Source organism: Crocodylus porosus, unplaced genomic scaffold, assembly GCF_001723895.1.
Source record: "Crocodylus porosus isolate Cpor-Errol unplaced genomic scaffold, CroPor_comp1, whole genome shotgun sequence".
NCBI lineage: Eukaryota > Metazoa > Chordata > Crocodylia > Crocodylidae > Crocodylus > Crocodylus porosus.
In genome coordinates, this window is record NW_017728925.1 from 11,585,684 (window position 1) to 11,607,485 (window position 21,802).

General features: G+C 42.8%; 1 protein-coding gene across 8 annotated transcripts in view; it reads left to right on the top strand.

The window, feature by feature from the left end:
- The window catches only part of FUBP3 (far upstream element binding protein 3), a 47,357-nt gene that overhangs the window by 10,990 nt on the left and 14,565 nt on the right, over positions 1-21,802 (top strand). For 5 of the 8 annotated variants that reach the window (XM_019540797.1, XM_019540803.1, XM_019540802.1 and 2 more), the window contains 11 exons: positions 6,624-6,674; positions 7,107-7,140; positions 9,286-9,335; positions 11,722-11,793; positions 12,561-12,618; positions 15,645-15,807; positions 16,305-16,403; positions 17,170-17,274; positions 17,615-17,717; positions 18,391-18,491; positions 20,548-20,689. In XM_019540797.1, the coding sequence (XP_019396342.1) occupies positions 6,624-6,674; positions 7,107-7,140; positions 9,286-9,335; positions 11,722-11,793; positions 12,561-12,618; positions 15,645-15,807; positions 16,305-16,403; positions 17,170-17,274; positions 17,615-17,717; positions 18,391-18,491; positions 20,548-20,689 (978 nt within the window). The remainder of the gene's footprint in view (positions 1-6,623; positions 6,675-7,106; positions 7,141-9,285; positions 9,336-11,721; positions 11,794-12,560; positions 12,619-15,644; positions 15,808-16,304; positions 16,404-17,169; positions 17,275-17,614; positions 17,718-18,390; positions 18,492-20,547; positions 20,690-21,802) is intronic. The other 3 variants (XM_019540800.1, XM_019540804.1, XM_019540801.1) reach the window with 2 other exon arrangements.

A 21,802-nucleotide genomic window follows, 5' to 3' on the forward strand; every position in this document is an offset into this window, starting at 1 on the left:
GCTAGGATCTGGAACCGCCTTCCAAGAGAAGTGGTTTTGACCCCAGCACTCTTTCCTGCCATGGCAGGGGTCGGACTAGATGATCTGCTCAGGTCCCTTCCGACCCTAGAAACTATGAAACTGTGAAGCTGTAACTACTGATTAGGAATGGGGGAACATTTTACCAGACTGTAACATATCTCAAAATAAAAAAACAAACAAACTGAAAGATCACCTTGAAAAAGGAAGAATTTTAATTACTAATAAATTTGACTCAGTTCCGAACTGGCTAACTGCAGGAAGTCATCACTGTAGACACCTCGGTGAAGTCCTCTGCTCATTGTGCAGCAACAGTCAAAGGAGAAAACAGTATGTTAGGAAGTGTAAAGAAGTAGATAAAGAGCAAATATTGAATATACTATATTGTATAGATTAGTTTTGGGATTCACCATGCATAATAGGCCTGAGGACTTCATTGCTACAAATTTATTATTCTAGCCAAGTGATTATCAGAATTAATTAGAGTATTGGGGAGTTATGGGGATAGTAAGAACAGCTGGGTTCAGCTAATAAAATATATATATTTTTTAAAAGTAAGGAAGGGGATGCATACCTTGAGGGTATCAGCTGACTAATCATTGCACAGAAATTGTGTGTAGAAAATAGGTTGCATAGCTGCCTAGCAGAGCGTCTTCTTTTAAAGTCTCTTGAGTTGGCTGCTGTCAGTCTGACTGTTGCATCAGGGTGTTAAACACCCCAGGGGAATAGTGTCTGTGGTGATTGGTTTGGTTTTTTTAAATGCAAATCTGAAGCGAGACCTGCAAAATCGCATCTGAACGAGGTGTTTTGGCTTTATGTGAATTCTTAATACACAAATACACTCTAAATCATCCTGAAAAGGAAACTTTCTATCCAGAGACCTTGTACTTTCAAGTTAAGCTCATCCCAGAGTTTTACTTGCAGATTATAACTTCAGAATTAGTTAGTGCCACAGCCCGTATTAATTCTGACAAATGCAAATGCAGCTGCTCTCCTAAGGTTACTAGCTCCTTTTAGTTCCTTTGTAAATTCTTCATTCAGATACTTTCCTGTAGCTGCATCATTGAGTTTCAAAGCAGAACCATTTAGAGATGTGCAGTCTACTGAATTTTCTAAGCATCTGTTTTCTCACTATCTGCAAAGGATAGGTACACAGATATTCACGCACTGGTTTAATTGGCTATAATATTTGAACTTTAAAAAACCCCCCACCCAGTAGTTTCAGATAATGCACTTTGCCTAGAATTGTGGTTTTTAGAATAGCAAAAGTCTGCTGTAAGACCAGTGAAAAAGAAGAGAAATACTTTTCTCAGCACTGTTGGTTAATGAAAGTGATTTGTGTGCCAAGCACTCTGATTATTCATGAAGTCATCACATTTTTACAGTGAGAGGGAGGAGAGGAAATACTCTTTTAGTAATCTTGAGTTTTACTTGTGATGGCATGAACTAGTTCTTAAACAGAAGCATGGGTATTTGATGAATCCCCCCATGTAAAGGGAAGCAGGGAAGACTGCTAGTATTATGTTCACAGCCTAGTATGTCCTCCATTGGGTCTCTCAGTATCTTAGAAAGGAGCCTCTAATACTGTACAGGGGTTCTCTCTCCTTTGTAGCGTTTTTCCCATAACTTAATAAAGATGCTTCGGGGCTCCATGCTGTCACAGCTATAATTGTAAGGACCCCTTTCCTTTGTATTTACCATTACATGACATTTTCAGGGATCACTTCCATGAAACACCAGTATTAGGAAACTGTTTAATATTTTGGCAGTTAGAGGTGCACCAATGCATCGGTCTGATATTGGATTGGCACCGAAATAAAGAAAATTGATTGCATCGGAAATGTGGGACGGAGCCATGGCTTGTCTATGAGGCACGGGGTGTGGGGGTCTGTTTCTGCTGCTGCACACATCCCAGGAGGGTGGCCGGGGGGGAGTGCCTCCAGATCTGCATGGGGGTGGGAAGTTGGTCTGAAGCTGTGAGCTGAGGCCAGAGCAGTGCTGGGCTCTTCCAGGTGGGGGTGGGCTGGGCTTGGGGTGGGCGGTGTCAATGCTGGGAGGGGAAAATATTGGGGTGGGGGGAAGCTGCTGCCTGCCCCGAGTGCAGCCCTGGCTCCCTTCCCCACATGTTGGAAAGAGCATAGCGCAGCCCTGGCCCCTGCCCGCAGCTGCAGCCCTGGTCCCCCGACCCCAATGCAGATCTGGGGACACATACTCCCCCTCCCCGCCCCCCGTGCCCTCCTGCAGTACGCACAATGGTGGGAGCTGCCCACCTCCCCACACTCCCCAGATGAACCACTGCTCTGTCCCGCGCACTCTCCCTATGTCCCCCTGGGGTGTCCTGGCTAGACAGTGCCTGCCCCACTTCCCCCCTCACCACGGAGGGTGTTGATCTGCCCCCACCATGCCCCTTCTCTCCCCCCTCCCCTTATGCCACAACAGACTTAGTATCTGCATGCAGCTGTATCAGAAATCAGATCGGTATCAGCCAATATGCCTCCTTAAAAATCAGCCTCCAAAATCTCAGTGCATCCCTATTGGCAGTCTTTTAATACTATTTGGCAGCTGGAACAAGGGGAGCCAGCTTTCTCTAAAGCACTAGTGAACTGTGGCTCACAGTCCGGGGACATCAGCCCCAAGGGGTTGTTTCCTATCCCTTCCATAAACATAAGTTGGCTAACACCCACCTCTGGTAAGTTTTAAAGTAAATTTCATAATAAAAAACAATCCTAATTCCTAAAATTTAAAAAAAAAAAAGTCCTGATTCCTCCTTTTGTTACTGCACGTTCATGGCTGGATGTAGTTCTCTCATTCACCTTTCTCACCTAACTTGTCTGCTTTTCTTTTTTTACCAAATGATGTTTTTTCTTTCTTAATGCTTATGTGTATTCTCTGATTCCAATTTTGCAGCAGTTGTTCATGAGAATGACTTGCCTTTATTGAGGAAACCTAAGTCTTATCTCTGTCCATTTGTATAAGCAGCTGCCAGCAGTGCTGATTGATGTGGGCTTATGAAATTGTCCAAGACAAATGGTGGCAGTGTGCTGGTCATAACAAGTTCAGTTGCTTTTAGAGTCTTTCCAGGGGAAAGAGATTTGTCATAGAATTGGAAAACCATAATGTGCATATTTCTCTTATCTTAGCCTTAATATACAGTTTAGAAATGGCTACACTGACCCAGCGTACTAGATATGAAATGTATCTGGGAATGGAGCTGATATTTAGTTTCATTATTTCCTTTTCATAGAAACTGTGGTGGAGCAGACCCGGTATAGGCTGGGCAGGTAACCGAAAGCTCAAGTGGCTTTTTCATTTTGCATTACTGACTGCACAATCACTGAGACTTGATGCTTCAACAGCATCTTGGCTCAGTAGCTGTCCCCTTTTGTCTAGGTGGGGAAGGGGAGGGCGCCATGCCCATTTTAGTGGTGGAAAAAATGATAGATTCACTACAGCCCTCCCCATATCACACGCCGTTGGGAGGAGAACTCGGTTCCAGGAATCTCCATTCCATTTTCTTTTGATCACTGTAGTTATATTAGCTTTCTGTTGCCAGATACTTCTAATTAAGGGCATGGTTTAACCAGCTTGCATCACCACATTGCTTTTGAGAAGGCAGCCTTGGGATTTTTTGGGTTTTTTTGTTGTTTTTTTTAAAGGAGGTGGGAGCAAGTTGTAGTAGCAGTATGTTGACTCTTGGAAGCTGAAGAGTTGCTGTCCAGATTCAGTGTTGAGATCTTCAAGGGAGTTCCTGCTTTTTTTAGTGACAGGTTTAAGAAGCAGTGTTCAGCCTTCAGTTTAGAAGTGTGTCACTGTCCTAGGGCAGCACAGGAGTTAGCCGACGACAGATGCAGGGTCTTGGCAAACCTTTTCTTTACATCTCCAAAAGTGTTCACAGCTTTTAGTGCAACAAGATACGTCCACATTTCTTTAGGTTTCTTTATCGCTTGCGTAGGAGTATAGTCTATAGAGCCCAGCAGGGACCATGTGTGCTATGTACTTTACAAAATACATTCAAGAGATAATAAAGGATAAGAAGTGTCTCTCTTGCAGAAGGGGAACTGAGGCAGAGTGTCACAGAGTCTGTAGCAGAGCCAGAACTGGACCCCAGATATCCCATGTCCCAGTTCATTCCTTAAAGTGCCATTGTTTCCCTTCATTTCTGTGAGTCTCAAAGCTGCAGACAGTTTATGTGCAATAATTGCAGTAATCCTCAGCAGCTGAAGAAAACACAGCCCCTCTCCCATCCAATTTCAATTCTTTCTGGCTTCATTAGGCAGAGAACTAGTGAAACTTCAGTGGGAGAGAATTTTTTTTTTCGTGGGGGGTGGGAATGGGTCACTTTCATCCCCCCCTCCTATTCTGGCTCAGTTTAATAAAAATAGCCTTGCTAGAACTTGTGTGGTCTGCAAACTTGTTTTTCCTCTGCTTTCTTTATATGATGCATCGCTTTGGTTTTATTCTAGCAAGAGGAGTGTTTTCTATCATAAAATTGTGTTCCAGCCATCCACATTAATTTAGTGGGAGGTGCTGCTGTGTGTTACGGGGTGGAAAATACACCCCCCCCCCCAATCTCTGTTTGTTTTGTGCATCTGTTAGGTCAGATTCAGTTAAGGTGAAGCTAGAAGCAAGAAGAAGCGTTATCAACCAGCAGGTGCCATTAACAGGAAATTGGACTGATTTTATTCAGTATTTTTTCCTTATTTGCAGTAAAATGACTGCAGTTACAGTTAAATTGTACTCAATAGATGTAAAAAGGGGGAGATGCATACGTGGCTTGTCAGAGTGCAGTCCCGTCCCTGGTATTAAGCAGAGGATGGTCCTTCTGCATAGAGGAGAACATTGCCCTTTGGTATTCCGATGTTTGCATCTTGCCCCAGACTTGTGCCTCTATTAGTCTCTGTCTTTCAGAGCAAAATGGGCATGTTGAAAAGAGAATAGCACATTAGATTGTTGGAACAATCTGCTATGTCTTTTTTTTCTTTTTCTCCCCAAAGTAGGAGAGTTTTGGGTTTTTTTGTTCACTAACTTTTTTTTGAATGGCCTTGTTTGTTGGCATCCTGCATTCATGGGAGGGCTACATGTAGATGGATGCTGATGGGATGGTTTTATGTTGCAGCATTAAGATTAGAAGCTGTGAAATCAGAGTCTGCTATAGACTTTGTGCTTGGTTCTTAACTACTTTGTGCATCCGTTTCATCACGTAAAATGGAGTTGATACCCACTTTACCTTGGTGTGGGAAGGTTTAACTTGTTTGTAAAGCACTTGAAGTGTTTGGAAAGGAGCACAAAATCTTCTTTCCATAGATTACAAGTGCCATTTTTATTTGTTGGCAAAACAGCTTACACGTCTGCATCTGGTACCTTTTTCCCAAGAGCCAGTGTTGCCTTACGAAATGGAAGGTCCCTGCGCTTCTTGTAAACTTTAGGAAATGCTTGTGGGACAGATCTATATTTTTGAAACTGTACGTGGTGGTTTTAATTTAACCTGCTTGCTATGAAAGATGCTGGAATGGCTCTTTTTGTGGTGAGAAATTCTGAGAAGATCTAAAACCATAGGGTTGGCAATAACAGGAATAATCTTTCTTTGGTAAAATAGAGTGCAGTGGGGTGGGCCAGGTCTGTGACTGTGTACTGCAGTAATATGTAGAGAGATCTCTTGCCCTATCACTGTTGCAATAGTGTTGTAAAACCTTGTTTGGGGCAGAATGGTGTGATTCTGAATCTCTTGTATAATTTGTTCAGCTCTTCTCTGTCCAAGTATCTTATCAGTTAGAGCAAATATCCTCCATTACATCACCCACTTTTTCTACTGCAATATTGATAGCTATCAAATTAGAGCATTTTATATTCAAAGGGAAAATATGCAAAGGCAAATCTAAGGGAGTCAATAACACAGCAGTTGTCTTATTGCAGAACTGAGTAGAGTAATAAAATATATATTCTGTCAATATTTTGGTCCTGGACCATTATCAAGATATTGATGGAAAACAGAAGTATGGTATTGACTCTTTGTCTATTTTAGTTATCTGAGCAGTGTGTCTAGCAACAGATTTTTATGTTTTTCTGTTTCATTTCAAGAATGAGAAGCCTCAGTTTTCTCACCGTATCAGCTGAATGACAACTTATTTCAGGTCAAAGAATGCATGGGTTGTTACTGAGCTGTTAGAAATAACCATGTTTATTATCCCAGGGCAAATGTTGGCCGGTTTCATCTGTTTTCACCATCTCTGCCCCCCAGCCATAGAATATAATCTTCAGCTAGTTGCTAAGACCAAATGGTCTGTTCTTGGAGGGGTGGGGGGTACTGCTGCAGGGGAAGTCCAGTAGGAAATCTTTCAGGGCTTTTTTTTATTATTATTTTGCAGTGGTCTCTTGTCTGTAAGTGCCTAATATTTTTACAGTAACTTCTGGAAGACAGATTAATCTGTGTGGGTTGGGATGAAACATAACAAATGCAGTCACTATTTGGTGAGATGATGGCTAATCATAACTGGGCCACCAGCTGACTAGTTAAGTGTGGCTGAAATGGGTATTCAATAGAAATGTAATAGAAGGATACAATTTTGGTGCCACAAGGTTACTTAACAGACCTATTCCTTTAACAGGTTTCCGTTTAAGTGGGCTCCATGGAGCACAGATAAGAGATACAGAGAGAAGTATGTGCAAGTGATCTCTAATGCTTTTGATTAGACTAAATCTCAAAATCTGTTTTTGGCCTTCTTTAATTTTTTTTTAATATGTTGCAATCTGCTTGATCTTTACCTTGGGTTTAATTTGGGAAGGGGGGAGGAGGTAAGTTGCAGGGATTTGGGCAGGCAGGATTTCCTCCCGTGACTCTCAGCATGGGGAGACACAGATCAATTTCCTATCATGTGTTCAGCTGGACACTGGGCTCTAGACTGTGCTGATCAAGAAATCCCCTCCTGTTTTATACCACATAACGCATTCATTTCAGCCACTGAACCTAAATTACTGTTTTGCTTCTCTTTCTTTTTTTGATGAAATGGTAAGAACTCTTTCTATAGGGATGAAGTTAGTTTATCCGTGCTAATGCTTTGATTTTTCTCTCTTTTCTCTCTCTGCCACAGTAGGTAACCAGTTAGGGGCCCTGGTACATCAAAGGTAAGCAGTGGGTTATGTTTTATTATTTATTGATCAGTTCTAATTGTTTATTGATCCACCATCTGTACTAGAGTGTTAGGAAGTCAGAGGTTGAGAACGTGGAGAAACTGTAGGCTCAGGCTTTTTCCAGACTGAAGTTTTTGCTAACCCTTTCCATGAGGGTGGAGCAAAGAGTTTACCTTTTCAGGTAAAACTTTTGATTTGACTTCACCTGTAGGGCAGAGCAGAATTAAATTGTATGATGTCTTCTCTCCAGAGCAAATCCTAAGGTGCAAATCTACCCTGGCTTCTGCCTCCCCATAGCCATTATTTTGGCATTAGAACAAGGGTCAGATTGCAGCTGGGTTTTTCTAGGTCTGCTCATTTAGATCGTCACTTTTCTTTAGCAGTTGATCATGACTTAGGGAAGCATGTTGCTTTTCAGAAGTTTGTTCTTGTTTTTTATAGGTGGTTCGTTTAGATTTCAAAGGGCTTTAAATAAAATAGCTACCACTATCGTATCTAACCAAGGCTTTTTGAGTTTTCAGCAAAACCGAACAGGTATGCAGCAGCACTTTTTTCTGTGCTTAACAGAAGTGTTAGAATGATGTTGTAACCACGATGGTCCAGGAATTGCTAGAGGCGAGCATTTGTTCAGAACAATTGGGTTTTTTGGGGTTTTTTTTGGGGGGGGGGGAGTTCATTGTCCTCTGTCCACCTTGAGAAATCATTGCCTCTGACAATGCTTGAAAGTGGTATTGTTAAACCAAGGGTGAAGTGTGATGTTAGAGTAGTGGCTCTCAACCTTTTTAGAGTTGAGACAGCGCCTCATTAGTCAAAGTACCGCCCCCCTCAGAAAATGCCAGCTGTTTTTACTCATTTTTTGATAGTGCAAAGAGTTCAGAAAGACCACAATGTGCTTAGCGTTGTGTGGCATCCTGCAGCACCTTTGTAAGGCTCTTAAGATATTCCAGGGTCCTTCACCTCTGGTTGAGAGTCACTCTGCTAGGGCAATGAATATGCCTTTATTGTGCCTGTTTCTCCTCCAAATAGAGGACTTAATTCTCCAGTTCGCTGTATGTCATCACTTGCCTACATGCTCTTTGCTGCAATGTGTAACCTTAATACCATATAGTCAGACCACTAATATTTAGGGTTTTGACACTGATGTGGATGAAACGTAAACAGTTGTAGACCTTTGGGCATTGTGTTATGGGTTATGTTAAACAGTGATAAGTATGTACCTATAGTGCTTGGGTACTGAGAAAAGTCTGTTAGAAGATCTTTTTCTAAAATCTGTCTGTGCCTGGCTTGAAGCCAGTAGCATACCATAAAATGTCTTCTAAATACTGTGTTAAAACCCTGTGAACTTCCTTGAAATACGTGTAATTGCCATTAGGCAAATTACTGTACATGCACATATTGTACCTGTTTCAATATATGGCATGCTGGCAAATTTTATATTAATTGGATCCTATTTAACAGTAGCATCATGTTTTATTTTGTTTATTTAAACAAGAAGAAATATTTTGCTCTACTCAACATCCATTAGGCCTCAGATGAAAAGCTGTGGTCAGTTTTGGACGTCTCATTTTGAGGCACAGACAAATTAGAGTACTGAGTGCACTTGAAACAAAAGCTGTAGCGAAAGTAAGGTTTATGGAGGATAATTGAGAACAGTTTATGATGATTCCAGAAGGGGGAAAAATGCTAAGAGTCGTGCCTAAATATCTGAAGTGTACAAATGGATATTATGAAGGCTTCATGTAGTAATGGGCCTAAGCTGCAGCCTGGAAAATTGAGGTGAAATGTTAGAAAGGTGGGGGTGGGGGGGAGTGTGGAAAGCAGGTGGAAATGGAAGAAATCCCTTGCTGCATGTGCCTACCTGCTAGAGGTGGCAAGACCTGGAAAAGGAGATTTGGAGCATTCTTCCATTGGCCATTATTTAAGATTAAATTTGAAATGTATCAAAGAGTTTAGGGGTAACCAAATCAATTTTTCTCTAAGCCAGGGGATTAAATAGGTGACCCCAAGGGTACCTTCCAGCTTGTAGTCCCACATGTTCTTACTTTTGTATACAAAAGTTTTTCTTTGGTAGCTGACTTCGGGAGGGGGAGGTTTCCTTCCAAGCTGTTCTTTGCAGTGACTGTTTGAATCTGTTTTTAGGGCTGTAATAACAGAAGAATTCAAAGTGCCTGATAAAATGGTTGGATTTAGTAAGTATCCTGGATGCTTTAATACCATTCTGAATTGTACATTGTATTCACGAACATTTGCTTATTGTGCTGGGTGGGAAATAAAGGCGCATGATTTTACTGGTTGTGGAAAAACCTGGCCTAATAACACCATCCCCATTCTGGGCAAGTGAAATTTCCTGCTTGCCGCAAGAGTCACTGACCTGCACTTAAACCTTAACTCTCTGTCTGTTAAGGCACTCTGGGCATTTTTACATGTGTTCTCGACATGGCACCGGGTACATCAGCAGCGAATACACCTCTGTACTGAGAAAATGGTACCAGTGCGCTTTGAACTAAAGCACATTGAATGTGTTTTAGTTCAAAGTGGACTGCTGCCATTTTCTCAATGCGGAGGTGCACTGCACCACATACATGTGATGTGTGAGGCTGCCAGAGCCCATCGATTTATGTGCTCGATTAAACGAGTCTGCTGCAACACTCTGGATTTCCAGTGCATCGCAGCAGGCTCCCTGCATGTGTGTAAGTGCCCTCTGCTTCCACAGTGCCGAGCGTGAGAAATGGGGTTTTGTGGGAGGGTGGGGAAGAGGGCAGATTTCTAAGGTCATGGTGTGTTGTTGTCTCCAGCTGTAGCTCCAGTTTCTTCACACCAGTTTATATAATAACTTGTAAAGAGCAAATTTATCTGCCTCTCATGAGACTTCATTTACTTTTGATTTATATTTCTGGCCGAGGCTGGAGAGGTGGGAAGATGTAATTTTTTTAGTACTAAATTGAAAGCTATTCTGATTTTGAAGGCAGGTCAGGCAGTGCTCCAAACCCTGTGTATACATCGCAGGGAGAAGTAACTAGCATGAACTCTTCTGTCCAGGTGGATCTTTTCCCTCCCTCCCACCTTCCTTCTTTGTTCTGCTTCCTTTCTTATTCCATCCCTCTTTTATTTTGCTTTCTTGTCCCTGATGCTGTTCTTCTCACACGCTTAATCTAGATTCCTGTTTTCCTCCCTGACTGTTCACTGTTTCTCCTTTCAAGGGAATCCTCCTGCTGTCATGACTCTCTTTAGCTAACACGTTTACTCTTCAGCTGCCGGATTCACTTCCTACGGCCACGGCATGTTCCCTAGCAGTCGGATCCCAACATGCCATCTCTTCTGGTAAAAGAGCATCCCCCAACACATTCTGCTTAGTGTATGCAGAGTAAAAAGGGAGATAGGAGTCCGTGTTGACTCGATACCTGTAGACTGACCAGCATGTCCAGCCTGAAGCTGAAAATGAAAGTTGCTTCCTGACTTGGTTCCCTGGAAGAGGCTGTTATCAGAAGAATTTTAATGGTTTACTGTCCTGCTAACTTATTAAATCCTTTCTTTTCCTAATTTTGACTACCTGTTGTATCCATTTCTAAAGATACCACTTGAGCTTTATAGGCATGTATTATCTTTTATTGGTCAAAGGCACCTGCAGCTTTGGATGAACAGCCCATTGGTGCGTGGAGGTTTTTGTGTCGTGTCTAATGAATGATAAAACAAGATTGTGGGATCCTTATAAATGGTGCTGCTCCCCTTCCACTCCCCACTCTCTTATTTAGAGGTCTAGGTGCTGGTCATACAGAGAGATGAGGCTGTGATGCTTTTTTAGCAATATGTATGAGGAAGAGGCCTCAGCAAAAAGCTAGTTTGCGCACACATTCAGATTTAGGCAGATGCTGGTAGAGGCCTTTTCTGCAATTGAGGAGCCTCCATGGGCACAGAGCTACCCAAGCATCCTATTTGACTCGGCTTTCCAGCAGCTGTGTTGCGTATTGCTCTGGGAGGGATTGCCTGCGTGCGTGCTCTCCATGTCCTGCTGGGATGGAACCATCAGCCAGTGACGGGGGAAACTAAGGGAGACCAGTGTTTCATTTTCAGCTTGAGGTCTGGTTTGGCACATCAGTGCACTTGGGTTTCAGAAGTAAGAGTAGAATAGGCCAGCCTTTTGCCGTTGGGGAAGGGGCAGTCAGCTGAACTTAAAAAGAAAAAAACCAAAAAGAATAAAACCCTACTTGTTGGACCAAAAAATAATGGTAACAACTGTGTTTTTCAGTGGACTTGAGATTCGGGTTGTCTGTAAGAATGTCACATAAAGACATTATTCTGACGTGGCTGAGCATAGTAACATTTTAACTTACTCTGTATTCCCAGTTCAGTGCTAGACTGATTTTCAAGAAAATAGATTACTTAAATCCAGCAGTGTTTTAACGATGGCTGTCCATATTAAGGTTGGCTTCTGTGCCTACCAGAGTGCAGAAGCCAGTTTTGCGGCTCCAAAATAGAAACTCCCCTTTCCAACCAGCTGCAATGGAGTAAAGGGGGAGATGTTGTGCAGTTAGTTCAAGTAACAGTAAATTCTGACGCTTGTTGAACTTGTTTCAGTAATCGGCAGGGGCGGTGAGCAGATCTCCCGGATTCAGGCAGAGTCTGGCTGCAAAATTCAGATTGCTCCAGGTAAGTCTCAGAGTATCATGGACAAGTAGTGTACGGTTGAAAGATAAGTCCGGTAGATCAGGCTCTGTGTGTGTATATAGACAGATATATAGATATTATCACTGGTTACCAACTGATGCACTAAGGCAATATGCATAGAAGGTCTATGAGGAGTGAAGTGATGAAGAGACCTTCCCTAATCAAGAGGCAGATGCCATTTGAACCTCGCACCAATGAATTGTCCATATTGTAGATAAAGAGAGTGAAAATGCTCAAATGTGGGGCTGCCTTTCATGGACACATCTTTAACAGGAGTGCATTTGTCTTGTCTTGGCACCAAATGTCTTTAGGGTGGCAGTTGTTCATCCATCTCTGATTGAGGAGATGGGACCAGTGTGAGGCAGCATGCTGTTATTTTACGACGTTGTCAGAGCTAGATTGAATGCTCCAGCAGGAGCAAGTTTGCTGGGTGATTGGAGGATAAATAAGATACTTAGCAAATATTTGTTTTACTGCTGGTACATAATTGTAATGACTTGCAGTCTAGTGTTCAAACCAAGTATGAGGCCTGATTGCATCACGCAACTGTGCGCGCTTTGAGACTGGCTGTCTCTCATCACCTCCTTATTTGCAGTCTGCAAAGAATGTAGATGTTAGTCTTTTTAACCACTGAGAGAGGGAAAGTTTCCTGAGCTGCTTGGGTCTGTCTGCTTGACTACCGATGGCCGTTGAGATACCCAAAATTGTGAAATAGCCAGTCCCTGTCATCCTCTTGTTTTTTTTCATAGACAGCGGGGGGATGCCGGAGAGGCCCTGTGTGCTCACCGGAACACCAGAGAGCATTGAGTGAGTCTTTCCTTAACTTTATTTTTTCCTTTCTGTTTCCTTTCCTCCTCTTCAACGCTGTACTCTATCAGTGCTATTACTTAGTTAGCCTAACCAGCAAGTGTTGGCCTATAGAAACTTTAGGGTCACTGGACTCTCTAGAGCCACTTGGTCTAATGCTTAAAAATATACACACCAAAGGCTTCTTTCCATTACCATTTGTTTTACTCACTGCATAAATTCCCATGGAATCCCGCTCCAAAGGGTAAGTAAGGTTGCTCGTAGGGCACCTAGGATGCAGTTGGCTAATTGCACACTTCCAGGATACCAAACTAAGCCATTAAAGGGCACTTTTCTTCTTCCCCTCAATCTCGCCACACCTACTGAGATGACCATCCTTCCAGATGAAGAGGGACTGAACAAGGCCTCCAGAGCCTGTCGGTGCCACTCCTGAATAAGCTGGAGGTGTCGTTGCAGAGCAGCAGGAGGCTCATCGGTGTGCTGCCTCCACATTGCTGCCAGCCAGAAGCAAAGGACTGAACAAGTCTTGACCTCTGTACCCTGCATGGCAGACGCATTCTCAGCAGTCCAGCAGGGGTATCTACTTGTAAGGCCTATAGAAACTTTAGGGACAGTGTTTCCTCCCTCCCCCTTCCCAGGAGCTGAGTTTGAGACTCTCACAAACCAGTTGAGGCCGTCCTGCTGGGACTGGATCCAGGATCCTCAGGCGTACAGGAACACACTTAACATATGGAGCTGCTCTTTCTCTCCCCAACCTTTGGGTAGGTGGGTTTTTTAAAATCCATCTAGAAATTTGTGAGTTGCATTTGATGATAAAAAAATACAGACACAATGTCTTTCTTGAAAGAGAGAGACTCTCCCTATTATTCCACTCCTAAAAGATCTAAGGGTACGTAAATCTCCTTGCTGTGCCGTAATTCTGGAAGCAGTGAGCCAGAATAAATATAATTGGCAAGCACATATTACAGGGCAAACAATATGGTCTTGCCGGTATTGAAGCATTTTTCCTTTAGCAAAGGATATTTCAGAACAAGAATGAAATATTAAAAAGCTACAGTGCTTGGTGAGAGAGGCCTGGGGAAGCAGGGGAGAAACACGGGAGAACTACACTTTCTTTTTTTAGGATCTAAATATTCTGAGGTATGCAACTAAGTGTGCTTGTGTCCAAGGCTGTCCTTTAAAGAAGTGGGATTGTTCAGCTTGAGTGAGGAAGAAGGCTGAGGACATGGAAGTAGATGGAATTTAATTTGCTTCTCTGATAGCTGTAAGGTTAGCCTGACTATTTTGAGTTACTCTTGCAGCTACCTGCTGGGGGGGGAATAAAAGATGAGAAGGTACACACATGAAAAATAAGGAAATAAATCCAGATGTCAGACTGCCTCAAGAAGGGGTTTACATAAGAAAAAATTGGCTCCAGCAGGCATAGCCAATGATGAGCTAACAAGGCAGATTTCTTAACAACCTCTTCTGAAATGGTGAGCATCCTGTGCTGTTCTAGTCCTTTTCTCACGTAGCAGTGTTCCCATGAAACAAATCAACTTTATGTCAAATCATATTCACTAAGCCCTTAAATCTTGAAAGGTTATTTAAAAACAAAACACAGGCCTCAATTTGAGATGAGTTTCTGGAAAATGAAGCAGCCCTGTTTCTTGACTGAGGCAAGTGGTGGGTGAAGATGGTTCTCTAATGGCACACAGAGGAGATTGGGTCACTGTCCCCTGAGCTAGCAGTCGTGAATAAATGCCTGAACACTAGGAAGCCTTGTTTTCTCTGATTTAAAAAAAAAAAATCCAAAGTTTTCTGATTTAAAAAAAAAACAACAACCCCCAGTCCACTGTTTTCTGTGATTTAGTGTGGGTATATACATGGGTAAAAATATCTGTGTGTGTGTGTGCAAACGTATATATACATATCAGAAAAAATGTGGGTGGGTGGTGCAGTTTAAATCGGAAAACTTGGGATTTTTTTATCAGAGAAAACTAGGAATCCCTGGTGATCATGTGGGGATGCTTTGCATGGGAACGAGAGTCAGGTTTCTTGTGTGCTTTTGATGGTTGAGTGCTAAGTAGAAGAAAGGGAAAGCCAAAGCCACTTAGGTGCAAATAGGACATTGCTGGTCTGGCTCTCTCCACTTCTGTAAGTGGGTATGGGCAGGGATAAAAATGGGCACGTTGGTGTCAGAGACTGGGAGTTGCAGTCAGCCAGCTCAGACATGCTAAAGCTTCCAGAACTGTGGTCTTTAAATCTTTTGGAATGTCCCTAATTTGTTCTCCATCTGCTCTCACCAGCAGCATGAAAACGGAGTCTGTTGCTCTAACTTTTAACACAGGAGATCAGCTGCATATTTTATGCAGCCTCAGCAATCCCAGCCAGTATACAGAGCTGTAAACACACTGTGTTGGCACTGCTGGAGACAGCAGGCAGAGGGGGAAGAATGGGACAGTCACTTGTGGCTCTGTCTCATCACAGTTTTGTGACCAAGCCTCCTGCACTTACTACATCAGAGCAATGCTCCACCCCTGCCTTGACTGCAAAGCAAGACAAGGTTTGGGATTTATAAACATAGATATTGAAAAGAAGTGTGTTAGACATTAAAGCATCTTAGTTTCATAGTTTCTAGGGTCGGAAGGGACCTGAACAGATCATCTAGTCCGACCCCCTGCCATGGCAGGAAAGAATACTGGGGTCAAATGACCCCAGCAAGATGTGCATCTAATCTTGACTTTATTTAAGAGGTGTAATATATGGTACACTGAGAGTAGTAGTGCAAACCCCTTTAAAAAATTGCTGGCATCTGCTGTGTCAAGAGGTGTTGCTTCCTCCTCTCCTTTTGAATACCCAAGTGGAAAGTAGGTGGTGGAAAGGAGACTTGGCATTTCAGAGGGTGACTGTGCTAACCATGATTTCCTTCTCATCTCTTCACTTCTCCTCCTCCCCCAAAATGTCTTGGGTTCCAGTGCTTCCTAGTCTCTTGGTCAGATGAAACAGTGTTGTCTAATGGTTCTTTTCATCGGTTCTTTTTGAAGACAAGCAAAGCGGCTACTGGGGCAGATTGTAGATCGCTGTCGGAATGGACCCGGCTTTCACAACGATGTTGATGGCAACAGTACAATCCAGGAAATTCTGATTCCAGCATCCAAAGTGGGCCTAGTCATCGGCAAAGGAGGTGAAACAATAAAACAATTGCAGGTGCGCATGCGTCATTTCTTTCTAGGAAATCTCCTCTACCTGCATTTCTCTAGAACAGCAAACAGTGCTTTGAAAATAGAGCCTTTAGATCGTGCTGTTGGAGATTAAGATGTTAGTTATTCCCCTTCTGAGATCTGGGTTCAGATATAAGTTTGAGTTTGACCTTAGCTGTGCTCCTAATAGATGTGCCTGTATTGTAAAAGTAATATATAGGTCATGGCAAAATGTGGGCTGCACTGGTGCCTTTGGGATGGTGTTAATGTCCACTGTGCCATTCCAAAGCAGGGCTTCTCTCTGCAGTCAGTCTTTCAGCACCTAAAGCTGACATTTAACATCTTCCCTTCTCCCTTTCCCTGCAATTAGAATAAGAGAGATGGGTTTTTGTGTTTTTAAATTAGAACTCGGATATGTGGTGATCAAATGTAGACCCCCTGCTGCTCATGCCCCTGCTTTATTTCAGGGTCTTTACTTATTCAAGTGTTGTGTATTGTTTGCAGGAGCGAACGGGTGTGAAAATGATCATGATACAAGATGGTCCATTACCCACTGGAGCAGATAAACCTCTCCGTATTACGGGAGATGCATTTAAAGTACAGGTATTGTAGTAAAAACCAGTAATACATTGGGCATCGTTAAGAAGGGAGCACAAAAACAAAAAAGAAAACATCGTAATAGCACTGTATAAATCCATGGTGAGCTCACATCTTGAATACTGCCTTCAGTTCTGATCTCTACCTCTCAGAGAAGATGTAATGGAGTTAAAGATCCAAAGGAGGGCCACAGGGATGATCAAGGGGAGATGGAAAAGGCTAGGGCTCTTCAGTCCAGAAAGAAGAATGCTGAAATGTGTGTGTTTTGGGGGCAAGGGGTAGACAAGGTAGAGGTCTATAAAATCTTGTGGGATGTAGATTGAGTGTATAGGGGATGATTATTTCCCAAACCCCAGAATATAAGAACGAAGGGGCAGCCTCTGAAATTATCAGGTGACAGGCTTACAGTAAGTAAGGGGAAGTAATTTTTACACAGCACGTAGTTAGCTTGCAGAACTCATTGCCACAGAAGATCGTGAAAGCGGATAGTATAAACAGGTTTGAAAAGGGCTTCAACAGTTTCATGGAGGGCTCGTCCACTGGGAGCTATTAAATGGAACAGTTGAGGATGTGTCCTGTGTCATCATCCTTAAACCACTGATGGTTGATGTCAGGGAGTATATGACAAAGGATGGATCACTTGCAAAAGCAAGTCCAAGGAGAGCAGTTTGTCTCCTTAGTGTAAGTAACTGTGCTGCTTAAAATCTGCTCATCAGCTACCCTTTGGGAGTGGCATGGATTTACACTACTTGTAATTTCTTTCCTGCTCTAGCAAGCAAGGGAGATGGTACTGGAGATCATCCGGGAGAAAGATCAAGCGGACTTTCGAGGCGTACGCAGTGATTTCAGTTCTAGAATGGGAGGCGGCAGTATAGAGGTATGTTTTGCCTTTGTTGGTATTATGGTGACCTGCCTGCATAGAGGGTGTGGGATGGTTTTCCAGAGGAGGGTTGAAGGAGCTATCAGAAGGCACTTCTTTTTCTTAGGATATGATCTTGAGAAATGGCATTCTCCTAGTATAGACAGTTAATTGTGTTTGAGGGGAAAATAATGATGGGTGGCCTATATTTTGTGTTTCTTGCAGGGTATGATTTCTGTAGCTAGAGCTGTTAAATTTGATGTGGCCTAGTAAAGTTAAATATGCACTTCCTTATAAAAACGTGTATGCTATATTCTAATTCCTTGATCTTTCACATCACTTTGTTTTTTTTCATCAGGTCTCTGTGCCCAGGTTTGCTGTTGGAATAGTAATAGGAAGAAATGGAGAAATGATCAAGAAGATTCAGAATGATGCTGGTGTTAGGATTCAATTTAAACCAGGTTTGTGTGGGAAGACAGAGGTGTCTTACGAACAGTGTTCCAATTAGGGGCCGCTAAGGTTTATCATCTAGTTTGTCTGCATTGTCAGCTCCTTCTCTCTTTACAGAGAGCTCAACACCTCTTCCTAGTACCAATTTTTATAGGTTGTATCATCTCCTTGGTCCCTCATGCACTTTACAGAAGGTTCTTCCAGACTGCTTAAAAATTAGGAAATGAGATTTCATTCCAAAGCATTAGACATTATGGTATCAGTGTCTTGGTTTTGTAGCTTATTGACGCAGGAAATAGTTTATGGAATAAGTTTATTTTTCCTACTTTAAAGAACTGTTTTGGGACATGAACCTTTGGAGATCAGAAGCTGATGAATTCAAGTTAATTCTTTGGGTCCTTGGCTGTCTGCTGTCTTGTCAAAGCTGTCTTTGTCCTTTAAAAACCTTAACAGTCACTTTCAGGGCTTATCATGTTGCATGTGAAAGTGTTGCAGATGAAGACCAGGTTTTTTGGTAAATGGGAAAGGGGTGGGGCTGAAGGTGGATGAGGTAGATAAGTCTAACATGCTTGCTCACCTACCTGAAAACGCTGCTGGCTATGACAGCACTGGAGAAGGAAGCTTTGCTTGATGGGTGGGTGTTTATCCTTTTTAATTTAGTCTTTGCCATCTTTGGCTTCACAGATGATGGGATTAGTCCTGAAAGAATCGCACAGGTCATGGGCCTTCCTGATCGGTGTCAGCACGCAGCTCACATCATCAATGATCTTATTCTTACAGCACAGGTGGGTATTGTTGAGTTCCTTGAAGATGCCTCTAGCATTATGTGGGAGGGGGCATAGTTAAAGTAGCCACTTAGTGCATATGGTTGCAGGGCTAAAGCCACCATGTAAGATGCAATAGAGGTACTGGAGAAGGAGCTTTGCTCTCTTCTGCTCCATTCTCTTCATCAGCCCTTCTGCTACCCGCTGAGGTACCACCATGTCACTTTATGTAGTATCTTGCTATCCCTGATAGCACTTAATTATAGGCTGATTCAGGTATGGCAGATCTCTTAGAAATGCACCTGCTTAGTTTTTGGACAGCCCGAATGGTCTCCCGCTGGCTCTACTTGTTCCCCACATTAGAATATTTCGGATATTTAAAAATGTTTTCCGAACATTGGGGAAAGAGTAGAATTGAGACCTTTGGTTACCAAGTAGAAAGTCATGAAAACACCTCCCCATCCTGTGTTCACTGGGGGGGAGGAATACTATTCAGAACGGCACAACATATCGTGCATGTGGGGCTCTTTCCTCATTTTGCTTTCTGTCAGCTCTAGACAGCAGATGCAACTCCTGCATATCCGTCCATTCGCTTCTTGGACTAGATTTTAGGATTGTGAAACTCCACTGTTCTTGCCAGAAGGTGATGGAGGAAAAGCTATCTCTCTCTTTTTTTTTTTTTTTTGGCTGTTGCTCATACAAGTAGCAAACATGATGTAGGCATATTGGGGAGAGTCCAGAGGAGACTAGTGAGAATATGGGCTTAGAAAACAACCCATGAGGAAAGGTTGAAGGAGTTAGGTTTGTTTAGTTAAATGGAAGAAAGGCAGCGGGGAACACATTGCAGCCTTCCTGTATATACAAAGTGATTATAAGAGAGGTGGTAGTAAAGTGTTCTTCATGCCCACCAGGAAGAGGATGAGGAGAAATGTGCATGGAAAATTTAGGCTAAATATTGGTATGGTCAAAATTTTTCCCCAAATAGGGAAGCAAAATTGACTGGAAACTCCTCCTCTGGAAGTTTGAAGAAACGGGTTTAAACTAGTGGTTCTCAACCTCGTTAGACTCAACCCTCCACCCCATTCCCCCTTGCCCCCTTGAAAAATGCCAGCTCTTAGCTTTCACTCATTTGACTGCAGAAAAATAATAGGGCAATTTTTCTGTTGCAGAAAACTCAGGAAGACCCCAACAGGTCAGACTGTTTTTGACACTATGGATTCCTCTTTGAAAACTTCTGGGTTTATTTTATGAATCACATACAAGTGTTTGCACACCTAATGATGCTAGTATTATGTAGCACCCCATAGCACCCTTGGATTTAGTGGCACCCCAGAGTGCCACAGCATCCTGGTTGAAAATCACTTGGTTGGATAAATCTTAGATAGTCAAGGCATTGCTTACCTTGTTTCACTGCAGGCAGGTGGATTAGATGAGGATTCTTCCAGCCCCCAGCTTCTGATTTGAATGTCTTTTTCACGTAGTGGCCAAACATTTTATCTAGCCACTTAATGGTTGGGCCCTCCTTCATGCTCCTCTGGCAGCAGAGGAGCATCACTTTGGAGACAGCTGGATTTTTTTATTTTGTCCCTTTTTAATTGTCTTCTGTACATAGACGTTTTTGGAGGGTTGAGAGAGAGTGAGGAAGTGTTTCTGCTGAGGAATTCCAGAACCTGTTGAGATGATGGGCATTTGAAAGGGTTAACTTGGTTTGAGAGAAGCCAGATTTTAGTGCCAAACAGTGTGCATTCATGCCAAGATCCTGCTTGCCTAAGGGAAGCCAGGCAGCTGGCCCCACCCATATTGGAGCCCAGCTAATAAGACTCTGAGCTTCTGTCTGTTGCAGGAAGCTATTTATATTTTATAAAAGCATGCATTTTACACCTGCTGGAATAAAGCTGCAGAGTTAGGTAGTGGCGACCTATACTGATTGTATTTCTTCGAAATCACTTTGGAAGCAAAGCCCCCAGCATTACCTAAGTTGGTGGTATTGCTTATTGCAGTTTAACACTGCTTTGCCTTGTTATATAAAATGGTATTCTGGCCATGAAAAATCACTGGCAATGTTCTTTCTCTCAAGGAACGTGATGGCTTTCAAAATCTGGCTGTAGTCCGGGGAAGAGGTCGTGGTCGTGGAGACTGGAGTGTTGGAACCCCTGGTGGGATGCAGGAAATAACCTACACAGTGCCAGCTGATAAATGTGGCCTTGTAATAGGCAAAGGTAGGTACTGGTGCAATTAAAACTGGAGGGTTAATTTCTCTCAACCTGTCCTGATTGCTAGAGCCTTAAACTTGTTGTGTGACTGCAGGGCTTTGCTATTTCCGGTATTTGAATCCGTGGCTTGGCTCATTAGCCAAGGTCACCTAGTATCCATAATAACTTATAATGAAAAACGCTTCATATGGTGCATTTTTATTTCTAATGCCTTATTCCAGGGCTGCACAGCTCAAACTCCATGGGCCACTTCAGAGGCATGTTCACCAATGTATGGCTGCTGCCAGTGGGAATGTGAGCCTTGGCACACTTGCAAGTAGGGAAATTGGATCACATATGCATGTGCAGGTTAAAGAATTGCTGCTCAACAAAGCTGCTGCTTGTGGTAATGAAGAGTTTTTTGACTCACTCTTGCTTTTCAAATTTTTGTTTTGATGCTTGTGGGACAGCAATTACAGAATTATGGCAGGCTACTGGCATTGCTCTGATGGCCTGAATATGGTCTGTGGTGGTGGTTCTCAGCCAGTCTCGCTACCCCCTGGGGTGCTTTAAGATCTTTTCAGGGATTCTGCAAGGTGCCACCCAAGGATTTCACTGTAAGGTGTGCAGACATGATGCACAAGATAAACTCAGCCATTCCCAATAAGAATCCCTTGTGTTAAAAAAAAATCTGACCTGTTGTGGTCTTTCTGAGTTTTTGCAATAGGAAAATTGCTGTGTTACTTTTTTCCATGGTCAAAAAAATGAGTGAAAACTTAGGAGTTGGCAGTTTCTGAGGGATGCCTTCAACCTGAAAGGGTTGAGAGTCTCTGGTCTATACACTACAGACCGTTAAGGATTTATATCTGTGGCCAGTTTCAGACTTGGATATTGCTCTAAGTCTGTTCAGAAATGTGTTTGAAATCTCCTTCAGCGCACATAAAGGATGTATTTTCCCATAGTTTGGCAAAAGTGAAAGATATTTTTTGCTCAATCTGTTGAGAAGTAATTGGGGCAGAGATCAAATGTAGCAAATGTTGTGCCCCCCCCCCGGAGTTGGTAGGTCCTAAGTTCTGATGCTGTCTCATAAGTAAAATGGGAATTCCCCACTCGTATCAAACCGAGGAGTGATTGGTTAAT